Here is an 18029-nt window from a genome sequence, read left to right on the forward strand (position 1 = left end):
TGGGATTCCTGTAAGTATTTATTAGCTTGAACTCGTCCTTTATTTTTGTTAGCTTCCACTTTTCCTGTTTAGTCTGCCTTTGGGTCCTTTTTTAATGGACTCGCAGCATCAGCACATTTACCTCATAGAGCATTCCTATGATGCTTAAATTAATTTTCCTGTGTTATACTGTATTATGCTCTTACCGCACTTCCCCTCATACATTAATCTTGCAGGTCATCTGAAAAACCCTTCTGTCAACATTCATACCTTCTCAAAGTGTTGGTCATGTCTTACTATGGAGTGGTGACAGCCAATGTAGTTCAAACACTAGTGCTCTGACAGAGGTCACTACCCCAAACATGCATTAATTTTTAATTTGCTTTCTGAAGCAAATATTATAAATGAGGGATGGGTGGTTAAGCCTATATAAATATCCAACAACTACCAACAAGTGTCAAAATTATGCATTAGTAGCTGTTCCAGTAGTTTATTGCATGTGGCAAATGTATCTCACAATTTTCAGTGGTAAAATTGTTTGATGTATCACAAGTCAAAATATCACATTAATGACATGAGCACTTAAAGTTGAATAATTTTACATAATGAGGTTATCAATAACATTACTATTATCTACAATAATGTGCAGCCAAAAGAATATTTGGCTAAAACTGGGACTTCTGTACATGCACTTTTATAACATAGTCGTCTGTTAAGTTTCATCAATATGTGGGCTTGTGTTTGTGTATTTGTCTTCTGATATCAAGTAAAATCCAGAAGAAAATTAATATAAATGTAACACAATTGAATGACTTGCCCAAATGTGGGTTGTATTTTTCTGTATGACACCTGTTTTTTTGTGTCAAAAGATTACTAATCAGACATGTGTCAAATGTGTGATGTGCAGCCGAGTGACAGTAATGGATAATTCTTTGAATACTTTGTGATAAATGGAGGCGAGACACACTTTGTTTTCAGAATGTTAAATGAACCTGTCAGACTGCAGCAATATTGAAAGGTTAGCTGTAAGCTACACGACTTTCACATTGATTTACATTTGGAGAAAAGGCCTTGCTCCAGCTTTGTGTCTGAACAGAGCGACATAACATGGAAGCAACTGTAAAGATCAGACATAGCAAACTTTCTCTTCTGAGAAGATACATAAGACTACAGGCTGCCACTGTTCTACTTAGATCATGTTGAATAGGGCCAAGCATTTTGACCTTTAACCACTCTTTAACTCCACATTACTAAGCCCGAGGAGTGCTGAAGGGCAGTGCCAGAGAGCAGTCTTAGAGGAGATAACTTCTGTCTGGGATAGATTAGATATGAGTGGGATGTGTCTGATTCTGCTGCATTTTTGGTTTTGGATACATTTTATTTCTTCTGCTTGGAACTGAATATCAGCTCTCAAGATAATATTCTCTGTCTTTGTCAGTTTGTATTGTGAAGACAAAAACCTCTAGTACACATTTTTCAATTATTGGATTCGATTAAAAATGTACATCACGTCAAAATTCAACCACTCAAATAGGCCTGGGGTGCTGGGGGATTCCCATAATGCACTGCTTCTTTTGTGTTTATGCACCACTCTGCATTTCATCATTAGTTATTATTGTTTTCTCGCTCTCCTCCCATCAACCCCAACCAGTCACACCAGTTGGCTGCTGCTCCCTGGGCCTGATTCTGCCGAAGCTTTCTTCCTGTTAAAGGGGAGTTTTTCCTTCCCACTGTCACCAAATGCTTGTCCATTTTTTTTTCCTGTATATTGTATGGTCTTTATCATGTATTACCGTGTAAAGCACCTTGATGCAACAGTTGTAATTTGGTGCTATATAAATTGAATTAAATTGAACTGAGAATTCATCACTGGGCATCCTAAATATATTTCACTTCTTCTTCTCAAATCCACAAGTTCTACAAATGAGTTGTGAGCTGAGTCTGTAGATTCCCAGTAGGCAGAGATCACTTGATCAAATGGCGTGTTGATACAATGTGAGGTAAACCAGCCATTTCAAATATGCTTAGAGGCTCCTGTGTATGCTTCATCACGATGACTCCTGTCTGGCACATTGGCTGCTGACACTGAAGACCAGACTACAAGGCAGCTTCATGATAGGCTTCCATTTTTGGAACTGTGCTCCTGATTGCTTGCCAGGATTTTTATCTGGATCTGGGTCAGCAAGAGGTGCCCTTACCTTTACCGCCCGTCTCCTGCAAAGAGTCCAGCTCCGGGCTCAGCTCCGGATAGTAATCAATTAGCTGAGAGGTTAATGTGGGATTGAACTGAAGTTTCCCAATTAGTGTGATTTCTTTTCCTTTGTAGTATCAATAGCCTTTGGATAACACAGTCAGAGTGCAGCCACCCTGTGTTGATGAGTGTTCTGCAGCCTCCTTGGTGTGCCGGCTGAGTTGGGCTGACAGGGTTAAGACGGTTTTAGTAATGTCAGCTTTTTTTGTGGTGAAACATAAATTAGACCCTGTGTTCTTTATTCAGTTTTTTTTCCAAGTTGTAGTTAAATGTATACTTTCCCTTATTTTCTGTCATATTTATACTACAGGGTGGGCCATTTATATGGATACACCGTAATAAAATGGGAGTGGTTGGTGATATTAAAGTCCTGTTTGTGGCACATTAGTATATGTGAGGGGGCAAACTCCTCAAGATGGGTGGGGACCATGGTGGCCATTTAGAAGTCGGCCATCTTGGATAGAACTTTTATTTTTTCAATAGGAAGAGGGCCATGTGACACATCAAACTTATTGGTATTGTCACAAGAAAAACAATGGTGTGCTTGGTTTCAACGTAACTTTATTCTTTTATGAGTTATTTACAAGTTTCTGACCACTTATAAAATGTGTTCAATGTGCTGCCCATTGTGTTGGATTGTCAATGCAACCCTCTCCTCCCACTCTTCACACACTGATAGCAACACTGCAGAGAAATGCCAGCACAGGCATCCAGTATCCGTAGTTTCAGGTGCTGCACATCTCGTATCTTCACACCATAGATAATTGCCTTCATATGACCCTAAAGATAAAAGTCTAAGGGGGTCAGATCGGGAGACCTTGGGGGCCATTCAACTGGCCAACGATGACCAATCCACTTTCCAGGAAACTGTTCATCTAGGAATGCTTGGACCTGGCACCCATAATGTGGTGGTGCACCATCTTGCTGGAAAAACTCAGGGAACGTGCCAGCTTCAGTGCATAAAGAGGGAAACACATCATCATGTAGCAATTTCAAATATCCAGTGGCCTTGAGGTTTCCATTGATGAAGAATGGACCCACTATCGTTGTACCCCATATACCACACCAAACCATCACTTTTGATGTTCCAACAGTCTTGGAGGGATCCATCCAATGTGGGTTAGTGTCAGACCAATAGCGGTGGTTTTCTTTGTTAACTTCACCATTCACATAAAAGTTTGCCTCATCACTGAACAAATAATAATGGATTGGATTTATATAGCACTTTTCAAGGCACCCAAAGCGCTTTACAATTCCACTATTCATTCACTCTCACATTCACACACTGGTGGAGGCAAGCTACAGTTGTAGCCACAGCTGCCCTGGGGCAGACTGACAGAGGCGAGGCTGCCATATCGCGCCATCGGCCCCTCTGGCTAACACCAGTAGGCGGTAGGGTAAAGTGTCTTGCCCAAGGACACAACGACCAGGACAGAGAGCCCAGGGATCGAAGCGGCGACCTTCCGGTTACAGATGCGATTCCCAACCCCCTGAGCCACAGTCGCCCCAAAATCTTCTGCGTGAACTGAGGGTCCTGTTCCAATTTTTGTTTTGCTCATTCTGCAAATTCTGTGCGCCGATCTGGGTCATCCTTGTTGAGATGCTGCAGTAGCTGGAGTTTGTAAGGGTGCCATTTAGCTAATATCTGCCGAAGGGATGTTCGACTAATGCCACTCTCCAGTGACATGCGGCGAGTGCTATGCTGTGGGCTCTTGCTGAGTGAAGCTAGGACAGCCACTGATGTTTCTTCATTAGTGACAGTTTTCTTGCGTCCACATTTTGGCAAATCTACACTGAACCAGTTTCACGAAACTTAGCAAGCAGTTTGCTAACTGTAGCATGGGAGATGGGTGGTCTCGTAGGGTGTCTTGCATTGAAATCTGCTGCAATGACCCGGTTACTGCGTTCACCAGACATCAACACAATTTCGATCCACTCCTCTCATGTTAATCTCTTTGACATGTCAATGGCTGTGAACTAAGAGAAACTTGTAAATAACTCATGAAAAAATAAAGTTACGTTGAAACCAAGCACACCATTGTTTTTCTTGTGACATTACCAATAAGTTTGATGTGTCACATGGCCCTCTTCCTATTGAAAAAACAAAAGTTGTATCCAAGATGGCCGACTTCTAAATGGCCACCATGGTCACCACCCATCTTGAGGAGTTTGCCCCCTCACATATACTAATGTGCCACAAACAGGACTTTAATATCACCAACCATTCCCATGTTATTACGGTGTATCCATATAAATGGCCCACCCTGTATTACAATAGTGCATGCTTGTATTTAATTTAAACATGGCAAAGGTTGAAATAATGAGTTTAGGCCATGAGACAAAAGCTCAGCCTTCAAACTGCTTTAAATACTCCGTTTCAGGTATATTCAGAGGGCATATTCCTAATATGATCATCTCAGACAGAGATACCCACCCGCACATGCTGTTCCTAAACAGTTTAATTTAGTAGAGTCCAGGAAATCCATTTTATGAAGCCCCTTTAAGGTCTCTATTGTTATACAAGACAAACAAAGATCTTAGGTAAAGTCTTACTACAATAAAATGGTGTGTCATCAACCATATCATTAATCCACTTACTATAAGTGCAGCCGGATTCTCTGAGCACGTCATTTCACTACTTTACCTAAGTCCCTATAAATTGTCCTTCAGTTGTCCTTTACCTTTCCATCTCATCACGATGTTTTCCATTAAGGTCAAAAGTACTTAGGATCAGACAAAGGATGCGATTAAACTATCCATAAGTAGAAAGGGGCTGATTGCTAAAACTTAAAATGCTCAAAGGTTTTAGCAACACCTTTGAAACAGAAATAAATAGTGCTTTTGTTGGAGACTGTTTTAAGCAGCACATTACTAGACCTTCGGTATGCTGACGGATACTTCTGCTCCTTGTGGATTTGAAGCATTACACTAACAGATGCTCTGCAAAGGAATCAGCAGTATCAATTTAACCTCTAAGCATGCAGATTAAAATGTGCTGAATCCAGATATGACAATTAAAATACCAAGGTGTTTCAATTTCAATTTGACTAAATTGTCAAACTTGTGTCTATTTATGGTTACCAACAAGTTTTTTAAATCGCAACATCTTAAAAATTGGGAAACAGTCGGTATAGAACAGACTTAATATGAAACATCACATTAGAAAATAAAGCATTATTTTATATCAGTTAAAATAAATAACAGCTGCTCCGAATTTAATTAGAGCTGTCCAAGCCAGGTCAGGGTGTTGAGCCTAGGTGGGATGTTGTGGCATTGCAAAATGTCAGTTTCATCAATTATCTATTCAATTCAATTCAATTCAATTTTATTTATATAGCGCCAAATCACAACATAAGTCGCCTCAAGGCGCTTCATAGATACAGAGAAAAACCCAACAATCATATGACCCCCTATGAGCAAGCACTTTGGCAACAGTGGGAAGGAAAAACTCCCTTTTAACAGGAAGAAACCTCCGGCAGAACCAGGCTCAGGGAGGGGCGGCCATCTGCTGCGACCGGTTGGGGTGAGAGAAGGAAGACAGGATAAAAGACATGCTGTGGAAGAGAGACAGAGATTAATAACAGATATGATTCAATGCAGAGAGGTCTATTAATACATAGTGAGTGAGAAAGGTGACTGGAAAGGAAAAACTCAATGCATCATGGGAATCCCCCGGCAGCCTATGTCTATTGCAGCATAACTAAGGGAGGATTCAGGGTCACCTGGTCCAGCCCTAACTATATGCTTTAGCAAAAAGGAAAGCTTTAAGCCTAATCTTGAAAGTAGAGATAGTGTCTGTCTCCTGAATCCAAACTGGAAGCTGGTTCCACAGAAGAGGGGCCTGAAAACTGAAGGCTCTCCCTCCCATTCTACTTTTAAATACTCTAGAAACAACAAGTAGGCCTGCAGAGCGAGAGCGAAGTGCTCTAATAGGGTGATATGGTACTACAAGGTCATTAAGTTAAGATGGGGCCTGATTATTTAAGACCTTGTATGTGAGGAGCAGGATTTTGAATTCAATTCTGGATTTAACAGGAAGCCAATGAAGGGAAGCCAAAACAGGAGATATCTGCTCTCTCTTTCTAGTCCCTGTCAGTATTCTTGCTGCAGCATTTTGGATTAGATTGGATCTAGAATCCAAAAAATGTTGGTTTCATCACTAACAATCACAAGAGAACAGTACATTGTGATATAAAATGGAAAATTGGATGCATATTATAGGACGAATGGTCACCTGAAAATCAACACATATCCCCATTTGGGCCTTTTTTTCTCCAACATTCAACAGTCAAAATGTATTTAAGTCATTTTTTAGTTTTGATTGATAACTTTTGATCTTTAAACTAAGAGAATAGCAGATAATGACTGAAAATTTTAAGCATAATTTTCAGTTGCTGTAACACTAAATTAGTAATGTCTGACTACATTTATATCAAAAGCAGTTTGACTGTAGGCCAGTGTTATTCACCACATGCCAGCAAACCACTTAGCGATAAGGTCCGGTTGTATTGTAGCCACATGCTTAAGAAAAAATGCTTATTTTTAGAAAACTAGAAGTAACTGTAGCTGCCAAATAAAGACTTTTACATATTTTGTCATAATGGCTTTTCTTTGTAAAAGATACCTTTGAGCAGCCAAGCGTGTTATGTTAACTTTAAAGAGGGGTCTGATGAATGGTAGGAGGCTAATCTAAACAGGCTGCAACAAATCATTTAACAAGATCATGTCATGATTTTGACATTGTAATTGAACTTTCAGACAATAAGAAAAATATAGAACATCTTTTTATTTGAGGTTACATGTCGGTATTCCTGAGTCAGTACCAGCAGTATATTTAATTATTAAACCACATATACAGCAACCTCTCCCCTCCTCTAGTCCTGTTATGTACTGTCTGTTCAGTCTGTGCTGTCATTAACGCTCTCAGGCTCAAATTAAACTTTTTGTTGCTAATGCACAACCAAGTCCTGCAGTGGTACTTCTGAGTAAAAAGAACCTCATAAAGGTTGTTAGTTTTTAACTGTTGCAAATCGGCAACGCTTGCCTTGAGAGGGTTAAGTAAATGGGGACAAGGGAAGACTTTGCCAAACTCTTGTGTACCAAGAAATATACGTTTATTGATGTTTGTGGCAATTTCTGCTGGTTGCCAATAGACTTTGATAAACGCCACAGATAACTCATTGCCCCTGTAAATTAACTTTCAGACACTTGCATTTGATCACCTATAATCTCTACTGTTGCACATTGTGTTTGCATTGCCTAATCATCCCTCCCCGCCTCAATGGCAGCCACCCAGTTTTTACCATGCAGAAAGAATCACTGTGTCTGACCGAAGTGTCGTGCAAAAACAAGGCGGCGGATTATTTTTATTTAATATGACACATTTTTGCACTCACTTCAGCTGCTGACAGCTTTTCAGCACATTTACATCAAGGGCCATATTAAAGGAGTCTGTGAATTTACTGTGTCATCCTTGAAGATGTATTATGTGCCTTTTTCTTAGCTGAGAAAAAGAAAATGAAATAGTCTTGGTTTAGAATTAGGTTTCAAGCATTTGATTAACTGATGCTTCCATATGGATTTCTGTTTTAAAGGTACACATGAAGTGGCATTAGTGCCTTCCATTCATCATTATTAGGATAAATATGGCTTATTTGTTTATTCTACACTTTCAATCGAGTCCAGCCTGTGGCATTATGCTGTTTTGTTTCACTTCCTCCAATCTGACTAGCATCTTTTATTCCTGCTAATATAATTTCCTGCTTCTTCAAAGCCGTATTGTGATGTGTTGTGTTTAGAATTTCCTTACAAGTTTTCTTACAATGCTCCTGAGTGCTTTTCTTGTCATTTAAAGCTGAAAGGATTATTGTTTTATGTTTCTTCATTGTGATTTGAGGTTGTTCATTTGTTTCCCAGGTCCATGGGGAAGATGTATGGGCAGCGACTGCGGCCTGGGTGGCAGCCAAAGCCGGGCAGTCTGGTGTGCCCATGTGGATGGCTGGACAACACTTCACACCAACTGTGACCAGGCACAGCGTCCCTCAAACCAGAGAAACTGTTTCCGTGTGTGCGACTGGCACAAGGACCTTTATGACTGGAAACTGGGTGCCTGGAATGAGTGCGTGCCAGTATCAGCAAGGACCTTTGGGGCCCCACGGCAGTTCACGTGCAGTGGAGGCGAAGAGGGCATTCAGATCCGGGAGGTGGGCTGCATACTCAAGTCAGACGAATCTCCAGCAGAGGATGCCATCTGTGAGTACTTTGAACCCAAGCCTCGTCTAGAGCAGGCATGTTTGATCCCTTGCCCTCAGGATTGTGTGGTTTCTGAGTACTCGCCATGGACATCCTGCTCCAAAACGTGTGGAACAGGCCTCAGGAACAGAGTGCGCAGTGTCCTAGTCCCTCCGCTTTTTGGAGGCGCTGCCTGTCCCAACCTGACTGAGTTCCAGTCTTGCAAACCAGGGCCTTGCACAGGTCCAGAGGGCATGTACAGTCTCAGGGTTGGACCGTGGAACTCTTGTGCCCTCCCGCAGACTCGGACAGCTCGCCAAGTTAAACGCAGGAAAGGCAAAGGGCAAGGGCTCCGGGAGAGGGTAGGAGTAAAAGATCCCGAGACTAGGGAGCTTATCCAGAAGAAGCGTACCAGGAACCGCCTCAACCGGCAAGAGAGTCCCTTCTGGGACATTCAGGTGGGCTACCAGAATCGGGAGGTGACTTGCATCCATAGGAATGGGAGCACTGTGGGACGCAAGTGAGTGGCAATATTTTTGTAGTAATGTGTATGTTGTTGGTTTTTTGTTTGTATGTGTGCTTTTATTCCCCCTCAGCATAAATTTAAGCTTCCTTTCATAGGTATTACTGCAAATGCTTTTGCTGAATTTTTAAACTAAAGCATGTTTCCCCTGCCTTTCAGGCTTTTTGCCTAATGTAATCAATATCTCTGTTTTCATATTTTCTTTGTGTTGCTGACTATTGATTACTCTAGGTATTTGTATGTTTGTCCATTTATTGTTGTCAGAAGGTTCATCTGGTGAATTTCTGAACATGAAGCCAAATTTGTCCTCCTGAAAGTTTTTCTTCACCCTGTCATGAAGTGACATGCAGGGGAGGATGTTTATCCGCTGTGTCTTTGTCACTGCTGTGCTGTCAGAGCAATGAGGCACAACTCCCCGTACATTGTATTTCATGTCAACTTCTGAGGATGGAAGTGGAAAAGAAAAACTCCTTTTGTGACATGAGATCAATCTGAACTATGAATCTGTGTGGTACTTCGAAATATGGCAATTTTCAGTGTTTTGCCCTGTGGTTTCGAATCAGATGTTTTAAGAAAAATTGAACAAATCAAGCGTTGCTCAAAATGCCACCAAAAGGATGTTTTTCTTGCAAAAAAAAACGAAGGAACAAGGTTTTAACTGATATAAAATCATTAAAATCATTACCCGTCCACCACAGTGTTTGACAGTTGGTGTGAGGTGGTTGCGCTAATATGCAGTGTTTAGTTTTCAAGGTTCAAGGTTCTTTATTTGTCACAAGCATAGTTATACAAGTATAACACACAGTGAAATGTAAAAAAAAAAAGGTAAATGGCCTGTATTTATATAGCTCTTTACACTACATTCAGTCATCCACCCATTCACACACTGGTGATGACAAGCTACATTGTAGCCACAGCTGCCCTGGGGCGCACTGACAGAGGCGAGGCTGTCGGACACTGGCGCCACCGGGCCCTCTGACCACCACCAGTAGGCAATGGGTGAAGTGTCTTGTGTCGTGTCTTGCCCAAGGACACAACGACCAAGACTGTCCAAGCCGGGGCTCGAACCGGCAACCTTCCGATTACAAGGCAAACTCCCAACTCTTGAGCCACGATGTAACCTGAAATGCTCCTCGACATGTGCAAAAATGGGGGGGGGGGGTAGAAGAAGAACATTATATAAATAGTATATACATTAGGTGAATGTGCAGTAGTAGCAGCAAGCAGGTGAATTCTGTGAATTTTCTTCACACATGGTACTCTGCATTATGGCCAAACATGTCCACATTGGTCTGATCAGTCCAAAGACATTGTTGGCAAAGTCTTGTGGTTGGTTCAGATGCAATTTTACAAATCTAAGCCAGGCTGCCATGTTATTTTTAGAGAGACGAGGTTTTCTCCTGGCAACTCTTCCAAATAAGACACACACCTTTCTCGAGATAGTTGCACTATCATGAATAACATGCTATGTGAGGTCTGAGATGTGGCTCTTGGGTTTTCCGCTATTTCTCTTAGCATTGCTACTCCGACCTTGGGTTAAATTTTCCTAGGTCATCCAATCCAGCCAAAATTGGAAACAGCCTTTAATTTTTTGAATTTATGAATAATCTTTCTCATTGAAGACTGAGAAATGGTTTTATAATCCTTGCCAGATTGATGGGCAGCAACAAAATCATTGCTGAAGATCATTCACAATCATTGGCGATGTCTTTCCTTCGTGGCATGGTGTTATGATTCAGACTGCCAAAACTTATATTGTTATTATATTTCAATACTTTCAATATACTTTTACACTGCTTCTGCCTGTTGGCTCGATTTTTGGTGAATAAATAATGACATGGAGTAATATGTTGTTATCTGTGGTTGAATTTGTTAAGGCCCGTTAAGAATCTGATTATTTCTATTATGTTCTGATATCTAAAACCTTACTGCTTTCTTTTTACCATGGCTATAGATCTACAATCATCCATGGATAGCTTTCAATATGCTACCAAGCACAATGGGCTATTTTAGTGAGAACTGCAGCTAGCTAAGTAAGAGAAAAAGGAAATGGATTCAGCAGATTATCATATTATGAAGCACCCTCACAAAAGAAAAAAAATCCTGGAAATAGTGGTAAAAAGAAGACTATCATCAAAGCAGACTGGAATATACTATATTATGTTTTTCAGTTAATTTAGTTGCATTTGGAGGTTATTTTATATTAGATATTGAAGGACTAAATGTTGCTAGAATATGTGGGGCGATCGTGGCTCAAGAGTTGGGAGTTTGCCTTGTAATCGGAAGGTTGCCGGTTCGAGCCCCGGCTTGGACAGTCTTGGTCGTTGTGTCCTTGGGCAAGACACTTCACCCGTTGCCTACTGGTGGTGGTCAGAGGGCCCGGTGGCGCCAGTGTCTGGCAGCCTCACCTCTGTCAGTGCGCCCCAGGGCAGCTGTGGCTACAATGTAGCTTGCCATCACCAGTGTGTGAATGGGTGGATGACTGGATATGTAAAGCGCTTTGGGGTCCTTAGGGACTAGTAAAGCGCTATATAAATACAGGCCATTTTACCATTTATGTGAAAGGGTAAGTTATTTCTGGCATGTTATAATAGCATTTAACCTTTTGTATTGTCATTTTCTTGCATCCCATGTGGGATAGAATAATAGGAAATTATTATTAAAAAGGTAAATTACTTAGATTGTTACACAATTTTGTTTTATGATTTTTCCAATCTAACAGTTAAGTTCAAGTTCCAAACTTTAACTTCTAGTTAAAAAAATGTAATTACTCTGGAAACTTTAGATTGACAGCAGCAATGACTAACAACACACTAGTAGCCTTCATAGTCTACATGTTCTACTGAGGCTCCTGATCTTTTTCACAAATTGCAGACTGGTTGTTTGTATAGTATGAAAAGTGCTGCATAAATGTATGTGTGAATGGATGCAAAGTAAAGTACAGCCCATAACCACAGCCCATTCACCGAATGTAAATACCACCAAGAGGCTATTGAAAGCCTGCTGTCTGACTGTGGTCGTAATGCCTTCCTACCTTTGAATACTTTTCATCTTTCCACGACATTTTTTAAACGTATAAGAACGCGTGGAAATAGTAACACACAGTTTTACTTTTCTCTTATGAAATAACATTTTTTCTCTATGCCTAAGCACTTTGAACCTAACATTTGCCGCTCACACTCCAATGGGGGCAGCTGTGGATTTAGTATCTTGCCCAAGGATAATTTGACATGAAGAGTAGAGGATCGAACCACCTTCAAATTGGTGCTCAACCAACCTCTACCTTCTTCCTAGCCGCCCATGGTGAAAACATACAAAAAAAAAAACAGAGTGTAAAAGGAACAACCCTTTCACCACAGCTGCCATTATTTGCCCGAATGTTTCTTGCTGAAATAGCTGCTGACAATATTCAAGTGCTTGACCATCACTATTTGCATAGCCAAGACGAAAATATACAGACTAACTTAATACAGATGACAAAAAACAACTTTACTGTCATTATCAGCCACACAAAAATTACATATAGAAGTTGTTCAGCGTAAGGTCAGCATGAAAGCAAAAACCAAAGTTTCATTGCTCGTGTACTAACTTTGGTATTTTATAAACAGGGTATATTTTATTGACTCTTCAAAGGTTGTGCTCACTAAGATCTTACAGATCCGAGGATGTGGTGCATGCAGTCTGGACAGTTTAGTTTAAATTGCAAATTACACCTGTGAGACTTGTAAAACGCCAAACAGGTGTCAATAAGTCTCTGTAACATGTATTGGTGTAAACCTTTGATGTCTTTACTAAGTGAATGTAAAGTAATCAACTATTCTTTTAAAGAGCTGCTTCTTTGGATCCATCCTCTCGCTTTCTGTTCCTTGACTAACATTAAGTTAAAATGTCGTCTCTGCTCCCTTCAAACTTGTGCTTTTGCGACGGCTCTGATCTCTTAGAAGGATTTGGTGACAGTGCCAATAGAGCACGCCTCTATTCATATCACATTTCAGTCACACACCACTTGTATTCTAAGATTTAATCAATTATGTACTAAATCTATTCATTAATGCTTTGTTTGCGCCAAGCTCTCAGCACTAACTGGGATCAAATATTTCAAAGGAGCCGTGAAAACAACTCACATGCCCTTAGGAACATAAATATTAATCCTTGACTTGTTTATTTCTTGTTCTAAAATATTCATAGTTGTTTTTGCCACTTGCGGAAAAAAAAGGAAAAAAAAAGTGGAACAAACTTCCCAGTGCAGCAAAAAAAGAAAAAACAGTCATCTGCGGACCGGGTGCTCTCCAAACATCTTGCTCACTTCATTTCCAATTTCGTTTGATGAACATCTGTCAGTGAGTCGCTTCTTACTCTGTTGCCGACAACTCATCCTAAACAGGCCAGTTTCCTTATAACTTGAGCTGCTGTCCTGTTGATTGGGCTTGTTTCTTACTTAATTTGATGCAGACCCATATGGAAAAGATATATATAAATCTTATAAAGTTTCTATCTGTCTTGTGTGAAACTTGTATGAAAAGCATACAAGAGTGAAAAAAGATATAAGATCCCTTGAAAAATTATATAAATGAAACTTGTATGTTTTGGATACTTACTAAAACAATATATGAGAGTAACGAGGAAGTGGCCACTTTCATGAGTAAATCATATAAGTCTTATATGATTCACTATGTGAAGTAGGCCACATCTTATGCAAGTCTTTAATAAGTTTTTTCTATTTCTTTTCCATATGGGGAAGGTCGTACAGGGATCGACTAATTTTATTTTTTGAGACCACATCTATCCCTCAGATATTTTTCTTTTATTAAAAAAAGGCTGCTTTAATCATTTTGACCCACATCAATTTCGTTTTTTGGTCATTTGACATTCAAGTAACAAGTGTGTACAGGTGTTGAATTACAGTATGCAGACTTTCTGGCTGTCTGCATCTTGTCTGTTGGAGTCCATTGCTGAAAGTATATGTATTAAACCTACATGCTTAAGAATGAGCACTTTTCAGATGTCATCTACTTATTTAAATAGAATCTGATTGTGTCCTCATTCTGTCTGAATGACTGAGATGAAGAAATAATGACTTCTTTTCGCAACTTTGAAATCTCCACAAAAATGCTTGGGCATGCACACAACAAACGGCAACGACTCAAAGGATCCAGCTGCTGAGAAAATGGGTCACTGGCTGCATTAGGGGGCTTTTTAAAAACACAAGAAGTTCCATCTGAGACAGGAAATCGAGCCATCACCCTCTGTGCGCCACATTCACTGTTTAAATTCCTCATTGTTTTCTTCCCAAGCAAGATGAGCCGGCACACCAAGCATGTTTGGCAGAAAAACAGAACTAAGATTTTTCACAGTGTCGCTCCAGTAGCACTTCAAAGACTGCAGAGGTGTTTTAATCAGTGAAGACACAGGAGTTAAAAGAAAAAAAGACAGCACAACTGAGCTCATACATTTCCTGATTTATACCAAAAGTCTGAGTTGCTGGAGGTGAAGTGTGGTGGCAACGTCTAAATGAGAGGTTTCTAAATGAAGCAGAGCTGTAATTAGCACTAATAGCTCATCAGCTGCTTTGCCTCAAGGGGAGAGACATCGAGAACGAGTACCAGAAAGCAGTCGGCTTTAGTTAGAGCAAATTTCTAATGATTCGGAAGGGACCCAAAGAGGACGGGTTATTCATTACGTCTAAATACTGTTTAGATGATCAAAAGATGTTTGTGAGCGATTGATCAGAAGTTGTTTTGGCTGTCTTAACACATGACACACACCGTGCCATACCATTCCTTTTTTACTCTTAATGTGAAACTGATTATGCAGTGTGTATGCTAATGAGAAGCTAACGACAGTTAAGGGCGAAGGGTTCAAAGCTTCATGTGTGGTATCACACATGTTGATGCAAAGTCTTACGCCAATAGGCAACTTAGCACATTGACATTAAAATAGAATTGAGAGCTTGCTGAAAACTTCAGTGCCATTGTAATGAGGCATCAGCAAGCTGTACACCGCATGACTTGGATGAAGAAGTAGAATTCAAAGTAATCATTCTCGATCTTATACTTCCTACATCCTCTCAGTTCAACCTCTCTCTGAAACAAGCTGTTGCCCCTTGCAAAAAAAGGCTTGAATAGCAGGTGGGTGGGCTTCTTCACGCACAGTCAGAGATTAAGGTTATCGTCTCTCATTAGCATCACACAGAGCCAAAAGTAGGGGAAAAAAACTGTCTCAAACTGAGCATTTAGAGCAGTCAGTGGCCTGAGCATTTGGTTGCATGTGCTCACGTGTTCATGGCCATTTGACCAGCAACCACATTTATATGCAGAGGTTCCAAATGTTTTCAGATTTAAACATTTGGATCACATGCTATTTTACTTAAAGTATTACATGAATTTAACTATTTTTTCTTTTAAGTGATAAAAAGAAAAATATCTGGAAGTCTTTGTTCTGAAAATTCAGTTATTATTTAATTTAACGTCATTTTTTTGTAATGCTATCACTTTAGACAGTTACAATTTTATAACCTCTGTCTGTGGTAATCACTGACAGTTATGGACACAGTAACCCTCTGCACTCATGGTGTCACAGCATCAGCAAACTAACAAAAAGATAAACAAAACACAACCTGAGCAACTGATCTAAACTGAACAACCCTGTAGGCCAGAACACATTTGAGATGAGTTTATTTGCTATTTCAGTTCCATGATTTTCATGTCGTGAAAGAAATAATGGGAATAATAGTGTAAACTATAGATAGACATTGTATACTTTTGGACCTTTGACTAGTTCAGGTTATTAAAACTATTGAGTTACAATTCTGAAATAAAAACATGAATTTATGTTACTTAGATTACTAATTTTTGTAGTTATTTTGAACATTTGGATTAAGAGTCTGGGTGATAGTTTACCCTGTCATTCATCCTATGAAAGCATAATTGGATCAGGGGTCGGTTGGTTGGCTGGTTGACTGGGGCTCAAGGGCTCAATTACAAGTGTAGCATATTCTCTATTTTATTTGTAGTTTTGTTAGAGCTATAAATATTTTCTTTTCTTTTCAACCAACAGTCCAAATTTATATTGCATTAATGTTCTTATGATATCACTAAGATTTCATGTCATTCCTTTTTATCTTTTCCCAGCATGTGCTTAACAAGGGACCTTCCACTGACCATCCAGTCATGCGTTCTCCCCACGGACTGCAAGCTTACCGACTGGACCATTTGGAGCCCCTGCACCAAAACCTGCATGAACCCTGAATCTCCCAGAGGCAATCGGACTCGGACCAGACAGGTGCTCCAGTTCCCCGTGGGCGAGGGGGCGGAGTGCCCACTCCTGGAGGAGTTTGAATCTTGTGAACCTCAGGGTGAATCCATACCACCCTGTGCCACGTGAGTCACTCCTGATGATAGGGAAGAGATGCAGGGAGCACAGGTGGGAGTGAGCAGGGACTTAAAAAAACATTGAGTAAAGTGTAGATGTGGAATTCATAGCATGGTACACAACAGGAGCTCATGTTTCACAGGGATAGAACTGCATGTGATGTTGTGATGATACCCACCTCTTATTTATAGCATGGTTAAGAAAGATTGCAGGGATTCATATAAGGCTCAGGCACAAATACAGCGAACCCAAAGTGTTTGGTATTCAACCTGACTGAGACAACACACGCTTCCTGCTGAGTTCCCTTTACACACACCACCCAGCTAATTTGCTCTTCTGGGTGGCCTGTGTGTTTATTTGCGTATATGTGTGTAAGTGAGACAGCATATTGAGATAGATTAGTTTAAGTGCTTGGGCTGGTGCCAGACACAAAGTAAAGACAAATGGATGGAGACTGTAAGGATATTATAATTCCAGAAAATTACACACACCCATACATTAAAACATTAAAAGCATTCTCACAGATGGTTCAGCATATATCAACTTATAATTGTGTGTGATCCTAATCCCATCCTGAATGTTTCTGTTGGGGATATGTACAACTAGCGGACTAGACAATTAAATGGTGGCTTCATCTGCGAGTTGACCCCAGATACAGTGGTCAGCTAGACAAACTTTTTATTCCTTATTAATTTACAAATATACATGCCTGTTAACTCTTGTTTTAAAGAGGACTGCAGAGGACAACACTCTTTTCTTTCTCTGACAAGTTGTAAACAAGCAGGCTTTATCAAACAGGCTGTATCAAAGTTTAATCTCTTGACTTGATCAATACAGGACCACAAGAAAGAAAGCTGCTAGTGCAAGCAATGTTTGTGTTAGCCACATTCAAAAAATGTATTTACATTATTTCAACAGTTTATTAAGCAACTTATCGTTGTCCAACACTGATGTGTCTGAAAATCTAGTAGGTTTTCAGAGACACAGCTATAAAATGATGCTTCACATCCTTGTAAAGGCTGCATAAACTGAGGAGTGTAGACAACATTGGTTATAAACATCAAGTGCATATTTATGTTGTAAAGTGATGTCTGCAAGATTGTAAATATGCTTATCTTGCATTACATTACATGCATTACTCGCATGGTTGGTTCTCTCACTGTTGCCCATCGTTCCATGTTCTATGTTCACGTTGTAGTTACACCTGGAGAACCACAGAGTGGAGCGACTGTCGGGTTGACACATTGCTGAGCCAACAAGACCGTCGACGTAGCAACCTGACAGGGCTTTGTGGAGGAGGCTTACAGACGAGAGAAGTGTACTGTGTTCAAGCCAACGCTGAGCTTCTAAAATACCTCAACGACCTTCGAGAAAAGGACAAAGGTAAAGTTAAGAGTGTTCCTAAAGACCCTGTTGTGTATGTATATTAACTTTTGAGTTAGTACCTGATATCAAGATGTCATATACTGTATGATTTAGAAATTTTAAAATGTGTAATCTAATTTGATGGCTGATGGTTGCATCCTTCAGTACCTGATTCCGGGCCCGATTTGTATCATTGCTAGCCTAGAGTTAATTGTAATTGATCAGGTACTGGCCATTTAGAAAATGATTGCTGGAAGTGAAATTAGTCATAATTTCACCCAGTTACTTGCCATAGTTGCTAGCAGATTA

The 18029-nt window shown here is 40.2% G+C and overlaps 1 protein-coding gene across 1 annotated transcript in view; it reads left to right on the top strand.

The window, feature by feature from the left end:
* The window catches only part of thsd7ab (thrombospondin, type I, domain containing 7Ab), a gene marked incomplete at its 5' end in the record, with an annotated part of 205505 nt that overhangs the window by 66249 nt on the left and 121227 nt on the right, over nucleotides 1-18029 (top strand). Inside the window, 3 exons of the mRNA XM_080895569.1 lie at nucleotides 8147-8981; nucleotides 16115-16363; nucleotides 17554-17738. Coding sequence (XP_080751695.1) covers nucleotides 8147-8981; nucleotides 16115-16363; nucleotides 17554-17738 — 1269 coding nt within the window. The remainder of the gene's footprint in view (nucleotides 1-8146; nucleotides 8982-16114; nucleotides 16364-17553; nucleotides 17739-18029) is intronic.

This window comes from Rhamphochromis sp. 'chilingali' (assembly GCF_963969265.1).
Source record: "Rhamphochromis sp. 'chilingali' genome assembly, chromosome: 11".
Lineage (NCBI taxonomy): Eukaryota > Metazoa > Chordata > Actinopteri > Cichliformes > Cichlidae > Rhamphochromis > Rhamphochromis sp. 'chilingali'.